Source organism: Strix aluco, chromosome 1, assembly GCF_031877795.1.
Source record: "Strix aluco isolate bStrAlu1 chromosome 1, bStrAlu1.hap1, whole genome shotgun sequence".
Classification (NCBI taxonomy): domain Eukaryota; kingdom Metazoa; phylum Chordata; class Aves; order Strigiformes; family Strigidae; genus Strix; species Strix aluco.
In genome coordinates this window covers 99854660-99872342 of record NC_133931.1, presented here as the reverse complement: position 1 = coordinate 99872342, position 17683 = coordinate 99854660, and the positions used below count along the sequence as shown (strand labels likewise).

At 38.4% G+C, this 17683-nt stretch overlaps 1 protein-coding gene across 2 annotated transcripts; it reads right to left on the bottom strand.

Annotated features, from left to right (window-relative positions):
• Positions 1-459: 459 nt before the first annotated feature.
• On the bottom strand, positions 460-17409 carry MCUR1 (mitochondrial calcium uniporter regulator 1). 2 transcript variants are annotated; one of them, XM_074829055.1, is made up of 9 exons: positions 17016-17409; positions 16064-16177; positions 14635-14738; positions 11717-11818; positions 10053-10094; positions 7763-7834; positions 4488-4541; positions 3266-3380; positions 460-1962 (listed from the first exon to the last, which is right to left on the bottom strand). In XM_074829055.1, exons 1-9 carry the CDS (start codon positions 17302-17304, stop codon positions 1907-1909), a joined length of 948 nt encoding a protein of 315 aa, XP_074685156.1. In that variant the 5' UTR covers positions 17305-17409; the 3' UTR covers positions 460-1906. The 2 variants fall into 2 exon arrangements, with proteins under 2 accessions (XP_074685156.1, XP_074685165.1); XM_074829064.1 differs by having other exon boundaries at positions 460-921; positions 3267-3380.
• Positions 17410-17683: the final 274 nt, after the last annotated feature.

Sequence of the window (17683 nt, the reverse complement as noted above, 5' to 3'; positions counted from 1 at the left end):
CATAGTATCTATTTTTAGCAGGATAGACCCTATGTTTAAAATTAGTTCTATATAGTTATTTTAGCAACTATTTTTCAGATGCTCAGGCATACAGGCAAAGATGTACTGATTACATAGACATATATAGAACCATCTGTCCTGGGAAGATAAGAACCAACACTGAAAGTCATTCCAAACAAATATTGCTTGTCTAATTTGAGACAGTGTCAAGTCCTATAAAATATTTTTTAAATAAAAAAGGTGAAGATCTTAAATATATTCATTCATTTTAGAGGAGCTGTTATTCTGCAATAATAGCTTTACTTACATTATTGACTGTTCTTTCCTCTTCAGTGTGTTAGAGCAGCTGTCGACTTTGCTAATTCTTACCTTAAAAGAAGTCCTAGTAGCAGTGACTTATCTTTAAACAAAGATTAAATTCAAATTTAAAAGTTCCATTTATAATAAAAACTCAGCATATTCTATGAAATATTCAAAATTCTTTATTTCAGCCAGTAAAATATCATTACAGGCATTCATCTCTTGCTCTGCATTTGCACATGATCAAAGTTGGCCCTCCCAACCACCAAAAATATTTAAATGGTTATTACAGTACAGGCACAAAGTTGCCAAACAGCTTTACTTTTATTAAGCAAAGCTGTGATTGTGCTCTAACAGCATTTATTACCAGTGCATAGATTGTTCTGCCCTCCTAAGAGCAAGCAAGAGCAGGAAATTTCCCTTAACTGAAGGAAGACAGATGGCAGCTCTGCTACTGAAGCAGTCATTTCATCAGTGGAAGAATGACAGATATCTTGGATACACTGGACGCCTTTCTTCATTGCTTTCAGTTGCACTTACTGGTTCACATGGGCTTGCTCAGAACTGGATTGAACATCCTTGCAGGTCTCCATTACTGCTTCACTATCAAAGTTCCACATCGGAAGAGCGAACAGGGTTGGTGTTTTTTTAACAACAAAAAACCCAGAAGACCGTTCGTATTGTAATTCCCTCGCCTAAGACTCTGCTTTATAACCACATTTAAAATCTCTTTCCTTTTTAGAAGCATCAATTCCCTTCCATCAAGAAGGCAGCACCAGAGACACTTCATATCACTTAACTATAAATTAACACAACTAGTGTATTTTACTGCATTTCAAACTTCCAGTTACAGTGGTAAAGTTAACGATTAGCATATGGAATGAGGATCAAATACTTGTATGTACCAAAGGCAAGTTAGTCACAAAAACCTCTACAAATACATTACAAACAAAACTAGCAGCAAACACTGCTATCACTACATAGTACTCTTTCATGAAACATAAGTGATTGAACAGCCATCTGCAAAATGAGCTGATAACTCTGTTATAAAAATAGCAAAACAAATATTTGATGACAGTAACTATATGAACAAGTGTTAGAAGGAGGGAAGTAAGCATGATTCAGTCAACACAAGTTCTACTTATACGAGAGTGCCTCCAAGCCACAAAACGTGTAGTTTCAGTTTTACATTAATAGCCAAGACTTCAGTCTGATACATGCAACTGACTCCAGCAAGCGTGTCTGAGTAGGCAACGGAACATAATCCCATAGATTCTTCTCTACCGCACGCAGTCCCACACGATTGTTATAAATGCCAGTCTTCGCTTGTATGACACTTTGTAGCAGCAAGGTGTACTGCAGTTCAGAATGGAGGGAAACGGCAGAAATGCACATACCACGCTTTCATCAGAGGTAAAATTCAAAATACACACAATATGTGTACAGTTTGTTTCTAGGCACATATTTGGCTACATTCTCAATACAGTCTGCTTTACAAAAAAAAAAAATATAAATAAACCAGTCAAGACTTGGTTAAAGTCCAGGCAAAGATAAAACTTTTTTGTAGAAACAAGACAGTAGAAGTCCCTTTAAATTGATGTTTTAATTATATCCATAAACGATAAAATCCCAGTGCTACAGTAAGGCATGTAAATACTGAACCTGAAAGAAAAGAAAAATGGGGAGGAAAATGGAGACATTTAATCATTAGCTCTCAGAACATTTCTTCAGAAAGCTATGTACACTTACTACAGTACTAAAAGTGTACCCACCACCCCTTCCCTATGTAAGAAAATAAGGTTTTTGATTTACAACAAACAATTTCAAGGTGAAGTGGCACAAAAGTGACAAATAAGGAAGGAGAAAAAGAATGCAGAAAAACTGGGCTGGAAAACTATCAAAAGGCTGAAACAAACCCTTAGTTGCTTACCATTCCAAAAAAGATCAATATGGCAAGTTACAGTTGTAAAGTGAGGAAATGAATAACAGCATTATTAAATCACAGTCAAGTAAGTATTCAGAAAAAAATAAATGAAAGCTATCTTTAATGAGGCTTATCAATTTGCAATTCTAAAAATTTCTATTTAAAATGAAGTCAACTTTTGATTTTTAGATATACACACAGAAGATTTTGCCATTGTTTGCAACAGAAGCACTTCAAACACAATTTTTTTTTTTTTTTTCCCCATGCAGAGTTCAACGTGTTTTTGAGTAGGGATGATGGGGAAAAGAATTTCCTCTCATTTTAGTAAAGTGCCTTTTATTTTCAAGTAATGGTTCTCTCTAAAGGATATGCCTGAAGTACAGTACTATGAATAGACATAACTGTACTTGTGACAAAACCCATTGTGAAAGAATAATCAGAAAATCTAAATCAGAGTAATTGTCTATTGCAAACCTGCTCACATTTAATGGCACTGCACACTCAGTAGCAAAATGTCAAAATATTAAAGTTACTTAGGGCAATAATGTAGGCACACACACACACACAGTATTTTTCTAAATGCACATGCCTGAAAAATGAAGGTTTAAAGAATATGTAGTGCTGAACAGTCAGAAAAGCTGAAACGTTCCATTTGGCATATAGATCTCCATGAGACAGATGAAGAAATACTAGAAATGCATGCAGCAGGCTGCTTTTATAAATTAAGTCAGGCACAGAAGAAATTTTTGGCCCTTGTCAACATGCAGTCTTTTAGATTTCTCCTACACATTATTATTACAGTATAAAGCAGAGGGAAAAAAGTCATACAGCCATAGCCCATGCAAAATAAAGTTGCGAATCACAGGAAATTTTGTCTGGGTTAAGCACACAAACAAGGCTGCTAATCTTGACTGAGACTATTTCAAGTATTTATTTTTTTTTTTTTTAATCAGGGCCTTTATGAATACAGGCAATTGAGAGTTTGTCAAACATTTAACAATCTTTAACAGTTTGACCAGAGACAACCATCACATTCCTTACCTGCTAAGTATTTAATATTATCAAGTTTGTGCGATTCAAGCATTGTTTTCAGATCTGCAACTTCTGTGTCTATTTTTCTGTCTGTTTGGGTCAGAGCTCGATCTTGTTGTGCATGCTAAAAAGAAGGGAACAAAATGATGCAGTTTGAAGAGTTTCTAGTTTATTTAGAAGTTTAACCCATTCCTTCAAGTTGTATTTTTGATTCCTCATTAAATATATGTTAATTTGGATTCAGAGAGAACAAGTTCCTTCCTAGCTGATTATATCCAAGGAATTGAATACTTTGGTGAACTCAGGAATTTTATACGATTACATGTTCCTTAACACGTAATCTAGAAAGTGGCAGAACTGGATGCCTTATCTCAATCTAGCAGCATAAACATTAACTTCAATCTGTCCTTTGGCCCACTGATATTAAAGTCACTGCTCAGTTATAAGAGCTATTGAGAAGTCCAAAAGCCTCTTGTGACAAAAATAAACCAAAGCATAAAGATTTATGGATCATTAGTAACACTGAGAATTGGTCTTCTGATTTAAAAAAGCATGTCTTCATCTTGTAATGATTTCCACCACAAAACCAGCTACAGACAAATTCAGAATCTGACTATGACAGAAGGCAGGACTTCTGTAAAAAAATGGGATAGAATTATTACTCAGAAAAAGACTGAAAGATCAAATTCGTAAACAGAGAACAACAGCTGCTGAGTTACTGATATGTTCAAATCAGCACTACTGAAACATTGTGAATCAGTTAATGATTTACTGCTAGACGTCTTCCTAGGGGTAATTCCCTATACTACAGAAAGGTAACAAAAGAAAGAGGAAGTGCTTGGTAAAAACCTCCTCTAAAATGAAGCCAAATCAATCAAGCAATGTGTTTCAGTCTCTTAACATGGGGGGAAAAAAAATTAATTTCATTAAGAGTAGAATTCCATCTGAAGAAAATACTACATGCATGAAGTTTCAAAACAAAGCGACTACTGAACAGTAGTTCAGTATACATGCAGAGAATCTAATCATATATATATATGAAAGCCTTTTTATTCTGTAGACACTTTAGTTACCTGTACCAATATGAAAATACACAGGGAAATAATAAAATACAATGACATTTTGTACATTAAAATGCCTAAAGACATGGAACAATTCCAAAAAGAGTACCAGGTCTATAACCCAAGTACAAAAAGATTTGTTGTGTAATAATCTGCTACTAAGTTCTTACCAATTCCACTACTTCTGTCCTCATTTCAAGTAGTTTTCTTTCATTAAGTGAGTACTAGAGGGGAAGAAAAAAAAAAAAAAGATAAACATACTATCATTGAACTTTTTCCCCCCATACTCAAAAGCATATTTCTTTGTTTCCAAATTCTGTACAATGCTGGATCTGGACAAGATTATTGTCTGACAACACTTGGGAGGCAGTAGGATAATTGCTGTCCTTCAGAAAAGCACAATTTAGGCAGGTGTTGATCCACACCTCTGAACTGAAAAGCACAAATTCATCAGACACCTGTGTTTTGCAAAAACTGTATATATTAATAAGCAGCTGGAAGAAAGGTTGGCAGATTTGCATTTCTGAGAAACAAAGACCTATGATTCTAAACAGTAACTCTGGAACAGTTAACTAATCCATTGAGCATACAAACGCAATTAAGGCTGAACCATCTACTTTCTTCAGGAATGGGAGGTACAGTTTTAAAACATTATATCAAACTCAGCTACCAAAGAAATGTTTAGCCAGCACTGCCTGTGCTCACCATTTGTATTGTTCTGACTATCATTTCATGATATATTTGTTAAATATAGAACACTTGTATCTCATATTAAGCCATTCATTTGTGGAACATCAGAAGTTGTGGCTTATTTTTAAGTTACAGCTATTTGGGTTCAAGAAAAGTTAAATCCAAATTAAAGAAGCATACCTTTAAGGCAGTTTACCTTTCTGACTCATGAACAAGCATGATTTACCTTGACATCTACAATGGTTCTTGTCCCACTACTGGAGCAATTCAATTATTCATAGACAGCTGCTAAACCACCAGTCTATAGTGTAGAGTATTAAGGTCATCAGGCACCCATCTCAATCCTCATACACAGCAATAACCTCATCTGTTGATATTCCCATATGGAAAGTCGCTTTGTTTTTCTTCACTCCGGAAGCTTATTCCACTTTAATACTAACTCTGATTACTCTACATAAATGCCTCAGTATTGAAAAACCCTCCTTAAAGATCTAGAGCTCTGTTTGGACTTTTGACTGATCTAAAGACGAAATTAAAGAGATAGGAAGCTGCTACAAATGTAGAAAATGACATAACACAGACAAATAACAGCATGCCTAAAATTGATGAAATAATCACTAGATTCTGCAAAATGAAGAGGAATAAAAAAAGAAATACAGACATTTCATATAAATATGCATTTTTGAAAGTGGTAAGACAGCAGAATATTTATAAAAGAATCTAATTAAAATTACATTTGAGGTGAAATGTCACATAAGAATTGAACCTCATATTAATAAATTGATCATCACTATCAAAAGAACCATGACATCTAAAAAAGACAATTTTATGGATTGAAATAGTTAATCTGTTTTACTTTAAACAGATGCTGTTAGCCAAATACACATTTTTCTGAATAATTTGTATTCTACAAGCTTCTGTCTTCTTTGTCTTCGTTCTAGCGACAAAACAAAACTTTAACAAAGTTTTGTTTTGTCGCTAGAACTCTCCAGGTCAGATCCAAGGATTTTAAACTTAGGTTTTAAGATAGTGAAATATACCCTTTTACTGCAGGGCATCACCACACATCTGTAACACCACCAGTGCATAAAAATAACAAGGAGGAAAGACAAGGTTAAACTTCCCCCCGAAAGTCAACAGGGAGATTTCCTCTTAAGTCCACTTTTTTCACAGTGTAGAGAAAATTCAGTTTTGTCAGATACATCTTGGGATTTTTAACAGCAAGCATAGAGGCACTGTGCTGCATGAACACATCAATATATATAGAATTTTGTACTGTACTTTGAGTTTTCAAATCCTTATCACTGCAGATACAAATCACAGCATAAACAGATGTTCATTAAGCAATGCAGGATTCTCCAAGAAATGTAAAGTGGAATGAACTAATTAAAAGATAAAGCATTTCAAGTTTGAAACATTAAAAACTGCATCAGTGTTGACAAATTAAGAAATTCTCCTTCAGTACTTATGCCAAGCAAAACTGGGGCGGAAAAAAGAGCAGTTTCCATTGAAACTATGAATTCATAGTTGCACAACAGACTACAAAGTTGGTCAACTTTCCTAAGACGAAGTTGACATGCAGTTTGCTCTTCCTAGGAGGCAAAATAACATAGTGTTCTGCACAACAGTCAGAGTCCAGATTCCAGGATCCTATAGAAATATACAAGAAAACACTTGTGCCTAATTATCACTGGTGAAGTGGTTTTTACATAAGTTTTGTAAGCCCAGAGTATTGCAAAGCTTATGATCTACACAGTTAATACATTTCATATGATGCTTTTTTAAAACATTATCATGAAGTATTAACCTTTAAACAAGAATTCTAGCTGCTCAAATTGTACTTTATTCAAGCATCTACCATGGGATAGCAGACTGTTAGTCATTATACTAAATCACTGACACAGCCGTTACCTGAACTAATCATTGCAAAAAACTTCAAGGGGCACACACAGAAGATAAATGATATCTACTTGAACAGTTCTTATTGCCTAGATTGGAGATAAGTATTACATACTCATTATTCACCTGTGAAAAAGGCCTGAATAAAAAAATAATATTAATAGAAAAGTGTCATTAAAAGACCTTTCAATTTAGAAGATTCAATTTCTCTGAGATCCTAAAAGCTATTAAAAGCTATCTATGGGAACAGAACGCTAAATAGAGTGCTACATATAATGCAAAAACTTGTTAATCTTCCAATTCTTCATCTACATTATTCTAATTTAAGATCACATCAGTTCAGTTCTACCAGATATTTCAAAGTTCAAAACAATCTGAACCAGTATCAGTTACAATCAAAAAAATTAAAATAAATTGCAACTGTTTTCACAATACGTATTTCCTGACAAACTAGCTACACTATAAGTTCTCTAGCTATAGGGAAATTAAACGTCTTCAGTGATGATAATGAAATGTGTACACTTGTGAAAAAAGAAAGATATATACTAGTAACATAGAAAACCTGTAGGAGCTAATCAGCATATTTAGATTAAATATTTAATGTATTTAAGTGTAATGTGTTAATCATGATATTAAAACAATATAAAAATAGATAAGATACAAAACCAAACACTGTACACTACAGAACACCTTGTACTATAGAAGCATAAAGATGAGTAACTTGGATTAATACCATCTTGAAGCTGAATGATACTATAGATTAGTATGAAAGTGCTCTTTGGGTAAGATGCTCTTACCCAAATGTGGAGATTACTCAGTGTTGAGATGTTTCTAGAAGAAAGTAACCGAAACTTACCAATTCTTTTACTCTGCTCTTTTCTAGGTTTAGGTTTAACTTGTTATCTGCACGAACTTTGGTAATTTCATCCTAAGGGGAAAAAATTGACAAAGCAGCAAGCAAGATTTTCCATTTAATCATAAGCAGAAAAAATGAGACAAATACATTGTGCCTTTCTTTACATATCTCTGGAATCAAGCTTCTCTCTAATTAATGTACCTAATTTTCAAAAGTAGAAGTATTATTATTCTTCCCTTGGGAAATACTCATATTCTATAGTATGAACTGGATCTCAGAATCAAAACCTAACAATTATTTTTAAAACCAGAACACTGAGAACAGCACTAATTGAAAGCACATCCTTCTATAAAAGCTGTGATTGTTCCATATAGCCCATAACTCACTCTGATTTCTAGAAATCCATGTACACCTGTAAGTTGGACTTTCTCCATGAAGCAACCTTGATGCTCAAATAACTTTAAAAGCAGTTTCTAACCTTCCAATGTAAAAGAAAGTATGTTTCTAAAGACTACATCTAGGGCTTTCAGAAAAAGCTACAGATATTTTAGAAGTCATTAAATGTTTATTAAATTTTTAAACATCTAACTCTGAAAAACTACCATAAGCTGTACACTTGCATTTTACTTCATCAATAGCTGTAAGTGATTCCTGCTTTTCTCAGTGATAGCTGCCATTTTAATGCAACCTCCTGGCAGGAATTCCAGCCAGCTGACAGTTTGTCATGAGGCAAACTGCTGATCAGATGAATGTGTGAGAGAAGCAAAAGATTGCTGATGTTCTGGGAGATTCTACTATTAAAACCAAGTAAGCATCTCTCAAGTACGCCAACGTCAACTAGTCAAGAGTTCATTAAGTTAGTATGAAAAATAATGAGACTCAATTTTTATGTTTGAATTTTTGAACGTTGGTTTATAATCAGATGTCATTACAACACAATACATTACAGTCTGATGAATCAAAAATCAGCAATAATTTTTTCTTAAACTTTTACAACATTGTGTCTCTGTCTTTTAAGGAACAAGTACGAGCAAGCATACTTGTGAGAACTACATTTACAGTTAAAAGTAAGAAAGACATCCAGCTTTTAAGAAAAGATAACTCTGATTCTTGACACTCTACCAGTGGATTACACTAAGTCATTTATACGCAACTAAAACAATAAGTTACAATTCAAAAATTAGATGCCAAATGTATTTTAAAATGGCATTCTGAAAACCCAGATGCATTATGCACTTCATAACACAGTATAAAACATGTAGAATTAGCCTTGAGAAATTTACGTTCTCCTTTTGGAGATGACAGTGCAAAAAGAAACTGAAGAGAATAGGAAAGAAATGGTAAGGAGGCACTAGGCTGAGTTTGACCACACTGTCAGCTCGCTCGACAAGCCCAATAGTCTGACAACTTCATGGACAAATCCTAAGGAAGGAAGAGGGCTCCATCCTTCCAACTAAGAAGGATGTCTCAGCAAGAAATAGCAGTCCTCCAGTCATATGTCCATACTCCCTAAAAACAGTTAATGTTTCCCAGTTTCCAATCTTAATGACTCTTACAAGAATGTTTGTTTCTGTATAAAGGCTGCTTATGACTCCACATCCATTGAAATAATAGATTTTTAAGACAATCTTGATTTTGATGATAGAAAGGTGTTTGGACTGATATTCAAGAAACACAGCACTGATGCTTACACCTGGTAAGAATAAGAATCTGTATGAAAATTAACGGAGTAAGTTTTCGACAGAGAGTCTGTTTTCTTGCAATGATCATTTGCTCCCAAACAAATGGGACCAAACATAATGGCCCCAAACTTAGTGGCCTAAAAAAGCCATTTAAAAGCTATTTTAAATTCTGGACAACTAACAAGTCTACACAGAAAAAAACAAAAAAAACCCCAAACCAAAACCCAAACCAATTGGTAAGTGCTGTAATTTTCAAAGTATGTTGCATCTTTACATGTAGCAGGCAGCCCTAAATGCAGAACTTGACTCAACTTTAACCATGACATGGCAGCCACTTTCTGAATCAGAAATCATAATTTAAAAAATCTTCAGTTAAATTTTTTTTTTTTATGGCTTGTACAATTCACAGTTCTCTGTAATGACAAATGAAGTATGCATGAAATTGTCTTGGCTGCAGCCCACAGCGTACTGTGGCTGCAATTTCAGTATCCTATATATCACAACAATTAAGCACAGCTTTTGAAATAAAATCTTGAAAGAATTTTTTTTTTTTTTTAAAGCAAACTAGACAGGCTTTAATTCTTAATTATATTGGTATCATATCTTACCATGACTTGCTTCTTTATCTGCTGGAGTTCAAGTTTTATTTTCTGGGAGAGTAGAAAAAAATGGTACACTTTATTACTGTATAAAAACCCCACATAATCTAGAAATACTAATAAATTTGTATGATCAGTAACAATGACTATAACCCATAATGTGAAAAGGAAAGCAAACTAAGCATGGTGTACCTCTATGTCCTCAGCATGTGTATAAATACATGTGTGTGTATACACATGCCTGTTTAGTTAGTACTATGCATTTCCAAACAACAGCACAAGACAGAAGCTAGCTGTGTCCCACAGCGCTAAAGGTGGCCAAATGCATAGGATGGTATTAACAAGAGTAAACCCAGCGGGCCAGGGGAAGTGATTATTTCCCCATATTCAGCACTTGCGAGCCTGCACTGGAAGTGCTGTGTCCAGCTTTAGGCTCCCTGGTAAAAGACAGATGTTGACATACTGGAGCAAGTCTGGTGGAGGGCCATAAAGATGATGGGGGACTGTTGGGGGTGGGGAGTGAGGAGGAAAGACCAAGCTGGGTTTATTCAACTTTAAGAGATGGCTCAGTGACAATCATACTGCAGCCTGCAACTACCTAACGTTCTCCAGAGGTCATTTTATGCTATTATTCTATTACTTTATCTCTTTCAAAAGATACATGAAATAGGTATAGATGTAGCATCTTCTATTAACTCTCTCTGAAGATCACCCCAGTTCAATCCCCTGATCAAAGCAGGAGCAACTAGAACAGGTTGCTCAGGGCCATGTCCAGTTGGGTTTTGAATATCTCTAGGATAGGAACTCCACAGCCTCTCTGGGCATCCCATTCCAGTGTTCTACCACCCTTACAGTAAAAAAGGGTTTTTCTCGTGTTTAAATAGACTTTCCCGCATTTTGATCTCTGCCAATTACCTACTGTTCTGTCACTGGACAACACCAGAAAGAGCCTGTCCCTGTCTTCTTTACACCCTCCCTTCAAATATTTGTATACAGTGATATCCCCTCTAAGCCTTCTCTTCTCCAGGCTAAAGTCCCAGCTCTCACAGTCCCTTACTGATTTTTCTGGCTGTTTGTTGGCCTGTTCAGCATGCTCATGTCTCCCTTGTTATTGGAGAGCCCAGAACTGGACCCAGCACTCCAGATGAAGTCTCACCAGTGCCAGCCAGAGAGGCAGGACCACCTCCCTTGACCCACTGGCAGCCCTCCCCACACAGCCCAGGAGGCTGTTGGCTGCCTTTCCACAAGGGCTTATCGCTGGCTCATGGTCAGCCTGGTGTCCACCTGGACCCTCAGGGCCTCTTCTGCAAAGCTGCTTTCCAGCTGGTCACCCCCAACCTGTCCTGGTGCCTGGGGTTGTTCCTCCTCAGGGGCAGCACTTGGCATTTCCATTTGTTCAACTTCATGACATTCCTGTCATCCCATTTCCCCAGCCTGTTGATGTCCCTTCTGAATGGCAGCACAACTTCCTGGTGTATCAGTCACTGCTCTCAGCTTTCTATCATCTGCAGGCTTGCCAAGGGGGCACTCTGCCCCATCAACAAGGTCATTAATGAAGGTGTTAAACCATACCAGCCCCAGAGCCAACCCCTTGGGTACAAGATGCTTTTTTACATCATTAGAAAGAAGTAAGGAAGTGCTAGAATAGCACATTCCAAAACAGTGATTTTTACCTCGTTTTCGGAACGAAGTGCTGAAAACTCACTTTTTTCCAAAATAATCATGTCCTTTTTCACGCCACCAATATGGGACATTACTTGCTGAAGTGCAATTTCCTTTTAAAGAGGAAAGAAAAACCTCAGAACATATCATAGCTATAATGCTTTTTCTCATCTGTCCCTACAAATATGATATGCTATTTTGGTATCCTGAAATTTTTAATTCAGCTATTTCAGATTATCCAAGTTTCAGAAAGCAAGATAAATTACGTGAAGTGACAAAATAAGCAAGTTAAGCTCAAACATTGGTAATGTTTGACAAAATTAATAGTGCTAACACAGGCCAGAATAATTCAATTAATAGCCTAGGAAAGCTTCTTCCAAGTCTTCAAATTCTTAAGATATCAAAGGGATTAGGGAGAAAAGAGGTGTCTCTGAGGTAAATGTGGAAAGCTGGCTTTCAGACCAAAACTCCTCAGTGCAACTGTACTCCTTTGTAATTACCTCCTTTTTTACCTCCTGCTGCACGGGGGCTCACTCTGCTTTGCTACTCACACTCATGCACTATACTTATGAGTGCTCTTCTCAGTCTGCTATACTGAGCAGACAGAAGACAAACAAGAATCCTCTGTAACTTTCAAGGATGGAAGAGCCTGTAGACACTGTTCTAGATCCTATACTATCCACACATGCAAACAGGGACTGCCTTCTCTACTCTGAAGATCTCCCTCTAATAAGTACTCCCTTGCTTTTGATTCTGGACTAAGAACCCTACAAAATCTGACACAGCACACTAACTTCACTGTTGTCAGAAAATGCTATTCGAACTTGCCATGTTATATTTCTAAGTGGCATCTGGAGATGCCTCACCAGGCTACACGACCACCAGACTGAAAAAAAAATGGGTCATTGTACTGGACACATTACAAAAAGTCTACAGAAAGAATACTGCCATGGACACCTCTTCTCTTATTCCCTGATGTCTCCAGCTTGGTTTTGTTCTCTCCCATCTTTGGTGAACTCAGAAAACAGAATCTTCCATATTCTTTCTCTTCCTCATCTCTATAAATATACACATATACATATTTCTTTTTCCCTAAGGTTTTGTCTAACCAGTGTAACACTTCATCTTTTACATACCCAGCTATGGCCTAATGGTAATAGCTACATCCATAACGTTCCAAACCTTCTCCCAATTCTTCACTCTCTGCATAAGCCCTTGTGCATTCAAAGACTATAAGGAAGCACAGATTTACCATGTTGCCCAGAGTTCACGGCGCACTCACCTTCTGAACTGCGTCTAGTTTAGCATGCTGTACAAACCTGCACATTTGAATTTTAATGGCAGAAAGTCACTTCAGGGTCAAATCTAACAGTCTCAGAAAACATTTACCATCAGTAGCAACATTTAATTTGGCAGAAAACAAATGAAAACGTGTTTACTTTCATTCAAAAAAGCTGGGCTTAGGAGGTTGAGACTGCTTATTGTAGACTGCTTACTGTAAAATACAACCAACCATGGGAGAAAAGGTCCCTTTAACCCCTGCATCCCTGACTGACTGTGAAACAAATTCAGCACAGGAGGAGGAAGCACTCCCATGTCTGCTTTGCCTGGAGTCTAAAAGCTAGGAAGGATGGGCTGAAACCTCCCTAGATGGAAGGTGGTGCAAAATCCAGGTATTCCACTTCTTAGTGAGATGGCCTACCGCCAAGACTATTATACTACAAAGATATCAGCTGCTGTTTTCTCATGTTTTAAGACAGCAGCCTAGTTACCATGAGTAAGTTAAAGCTTGTGTTCAGAAGGTGACTTGGGGCTGTGAACCCCAGCCACTCAAGAGGCTGTACTTCTGCTATGCTTCTTGTCAGCGGTGTCTATGTGACCAGCTTGCATGTCAGGGAATTCCAGCATACCAGATATTGTACATCCCATTCAAAGATGCTTAAGTTCCACATGCAGTGAGTAAATCATGTCTTACGCTGACTTTCAGTTTCATTTCTGGAGCCCGATGCCCAAGAGCTCAATGTGGCAACATCCAACACTGTCATGTCCAATTCCTTACATGGATCTACCTTTGTACAACCTGACAAAGGGCCCCCCAAAAAGTCACAGCCAGTATTAGAACAAACCTTGCCTCTAGACACAATTATTCATTAAAACAATCATTCCCTCACAAGTCAAAGTTAACAATTCAGTTCAGTTATACATGATTTCCTGGGAGCCAGGAAAGATCTTTGTAGATACTCAGCACTATCAGTCCATTTTCAAGCAAGTTTTCTTCACTTCCTCCGAAGATGTATATGCTGGGTAGGTTTAGGGGATATCATGAACAATGTATGCATCAGAGGAAAAGCAGATAGATTTCAATATCAGCATCCAAACTACATATGTTCCTATATCTTATCAGTGTATACAACTACACCAATCATGCCCTAAAAAAATCATATAAAAAAAATTCAGCTCAATTTTAATACAATAAAGGTCATTGTGACATAAAGATAAATAAAAAGGCATCACATAACAGGGTGGTAAATAACTGAGGGAATCTGTACTTCCTTGTTACAAGTCTACAAAAGAATGTATGTAGGAGCTATAACTATTCAAATCCATGCACTGAATACCTCCTATGCCTGCCTAAAAACCTTCTCAGTAATTCTACTTCATGCTACAATAAGGTTGAAACGACAAAACTACCTGTCATTTGCATACCAACTCAGAGTACCTAAATCTCAAGGTCCACCACAACACTTTGGTAAGTATTTGAGAAACTCAAGACAAAATTCACTAGCCAATAAATACACAGGGATGTCTGTTCTTTACCTTCAAACTTTTAAAATACAGTGTCTAATAGTAATAACTAGCAACATATATTTCATTAGCAGGCATACTAGGTTTTAATTTACTTTAACCCCACCATTGTATCTGATCTAACCTGCTGTACTTTGGTGACCATGTCCTTGTAAATCATATCCAGGTTGGTGTTCATAATTTTCACTAATGCAGATACAATGACCTCCGACTGCTGAGTAGTGAACCCTAAGCAAAACAAAAGCAACAACATTCAGAGAGAGACCTAAATCTGGACAGTTTACAGAAATGCCACTTGCTAATACTCAGCACCAAGTTAAAACAAGTATCAGTTATGAAAGGTAATAAAACATACTCCTCTTGATTCAGCACCAACAAAAGAACACAGCCAGTCAGTACATCCAAGTTCCCTCACCCTAAAATTAAGTCTGTGACATAGTACAGCTGCTTCTGTAGTACAGCACTATTACAGTATCAGCAGAATAAACACTAGAAAATTTCTAGAAGTACTATGGAATGTCATCTCTCACATGCAGTTACTTCTAGAAACAAAACTTCTGACCCTGAAAAGCAGGTACTTACTTTCAGTGCACCATAAATCTTCAGTACCACTGAAGATGTGCAAAACTCAACAACTGAAAACAGCACTAACTGCTCTGATTTTAGGCTTACCAGCCTCTGAGTCCCTATTAGAAACCTTTTAAACTGAACATATTGGGAGCTATTGTAAAACATTGTCCCTGGAAATGGGAAACAAAACATTGTTCCACATTCAAAATGAAGGAGTAAAAACGTCATGAACAAGATTTAATTATTATTAAAAGAAACATTCTCTCTCTCCCTCTCCCTCTTACACTTTGTATGTGTCCTAGTGCTCAAACAACTGCTCTTGAGCTCATTAAACTAGTGTCCCCAAATACCAACCAAGCAAAAGAGGTGGAGAGTTGTCCGAGAATTAGGTTGGCACATAGAAAAAGAAGAAACCCCATGGCAGGGGAAAGGCAGTGGGACCTCTTCTTTTCAGGGATGGAGAGCTGCTGAAAGTCAATGCAGCTGGACTGAACTTTACCTTAAGGTCCTTCCCCACATCAGCAAAATTAGCATGAATCTATAAGAGCAGCCATATTTTATGTAGTATCCTACATTCCATCCTAAAAGCTTCACAGTAGTCCATATTCAACCCTATTATAATACACTGTTGTATATTCAAGCTACTATATAGTAAATATGCAGGAAACCAATTAATACATTTTAAACCACTACCTTGAAAACTGTTTTTTACTCCCATTTCTTAAATTTTAATTTCTCTTTAGCATCTTTAATTACCAGTTGGACAATAAATTATTCCAATCAAAGTTATATAAGCTCACTGTTTCCTTTTGGAAGTAGAAAAAGCCTACATGTTATTACCTAGTATATAAAAAAAAATAAAATCCATAAACTGAAGCTGTAACATCACATGTCAAGGAGAAGCAAGTAACAAACTTTGTAAACTAAAAAAAAAACCCTCATGAAATGACATTAAAAATAGCTACCCATCTCTAGCAAATTACCGTTTTCTTCCAAGAGGCACACCAGCGCATGAGTGTCAAAAAAAAGCTTCCTATTTCCCAATAAGGAAATATTCCCTTTGCTTTGTAAAGACGATGATGCAGAGATGCTTATATCTGAAAAAAAGGCAAACAAAATGTAAGTTATTTCTAAGAAAGAATATTTAATCAACATGTTTGCTTTCCAGAAGTCTCCTTACTATCCAAAATATTTTTCATTTATGACAGAATATTAGATTGTGCATGATTATCACAGCTTGAAACTGAAAAGGTATCTAACTAACAACCTCTATGCACAAGAGATAAAAAATAGAATATAACATTACTGCTACACTTTTGAAATGCTCTCCAATATAACATCCTAGAAAAATCCCACCAAGCATCAGGTGGGATGAAAAGTTGTTGCTTTACCATTATCAGCGTAACTGGTGGAAGCTGTGAGCACTTCAAAGCTCCCGACTAAAACAACAGACTCTTTCCATTCTTTGTTAAAGAAGCCAACATTCACTGGTTGCCCTTCAGACAAAAAGTAATCGCTCACAATTTGCCATTTGTACAGAAAATACTGTCAACATCGAATGCAAATCTGTGACAGTGTAGCTTCCACTTGGACATTTGCATAGACCAGCTGACAAAAAAAAATGCGAGATAGAATACGAGGCGAGTTGTCTGGAGGCAGAACTCTCTGTCCTCAAAGACATTATATTTTAAAACACTTGGATAGAAAATCCGGCTGTGCCTTAGCTGTCTCAAAGTTCAATAAGGGATAACCAATATAGACTTTGGGGGAGAAAAACCCAGTCCTAGTAACGACCCCTGCGGACAGTCCCCAAAGCTGCTGCGGACAGCAGCACCCCCCTCGCAGGCCCCTGGCTCCCCGGGGGGGCGGCGGACCCCGCGCCACTGGACTCCCGGGGTCAGGCGAGGCGGCACCCGCCCGCCTCCCAGCTCTCACCCCTCTCCCCGCAGCGGCGGCTCTCCCTGCCGGTCCCGCCGACGCGCCTTCCCCACCCCGCGCTGCCGTTAACGGCCGTCACGGCCGCCCCGGCGCGGGGCAGCGCGGCCGGGCGCTGCCAGTCGCCAAGGCAGCGGCGCGCGGGGGAGTGGGGCGCGCGGCGGTCACGCGAGGCGGCGGCGGAGACGAGCGGGAGGGCGCCGTCCGCGCCGCGCGGCCCCGGCAGCAGCAACAGCAGCAGCGCCCGCCTCCCGCCGCTCACAGCCGTGGCCGCCCGACCCCCGGCCATGGCCGGGCCCGACGACGGAAGAGGGGGGGAAGGGGGAAACCGCCGCCGCTGCCGCCGCTACTGCAGTGCCATCGCCGAGCACGCGCCGCCCCGGCCTCCCGCTTCCGCTACAGGCGGCGCCTCACATCCGCCTCCGGCACGTGGCAAAACACGCGGGTGACGCTGCGGGGGGCGGCGGTTGATTTTATGTCTCAGGCGGCGGGCCTGAGAAGAGCGGCGCGGGCGGGCCGGCTGCGAGGCTGTGCCTGCGAGGGCGGGGCGGGCCTCGGCGGAGACTTACTCGCTCCCCGGGCCGCGGTCTGGGATGCGGGGAGGCAGCTGCTACAGGCTCTGCCAGGCGTCGTGCAGCGGCGAGACTGCCTCTTCCGTGCTTTATTTA

What these genes read in the sequence shown, in the direction of transcription:
- MCUR1 (XM_074829055.1), bottom strand. Translation starts at nt 17,304, where the DNA reads ATGGCCGGGGGTCGGGCGGCCACGGCTGTGAGCGGCGGGAGGCGGGCG. An exon ending in CACTTCGTTCCGAAAACGAG is followed by an intron (nt 10,095 to 11,716) that starts GTAAAAATCACT and finishes CTACTCTCCCAG; the next exon opens with AAAATAAAACTTGAACTCCA. An exon ending in GGACAGAAGTAGTGGAATTG is followed by an intron (nt 3,381 to 4,487) that starts GTAAGAACTTAG and finishes CCTTCTTTTTAG; the next exon opens with CATGCACAACAAGATCGAGC.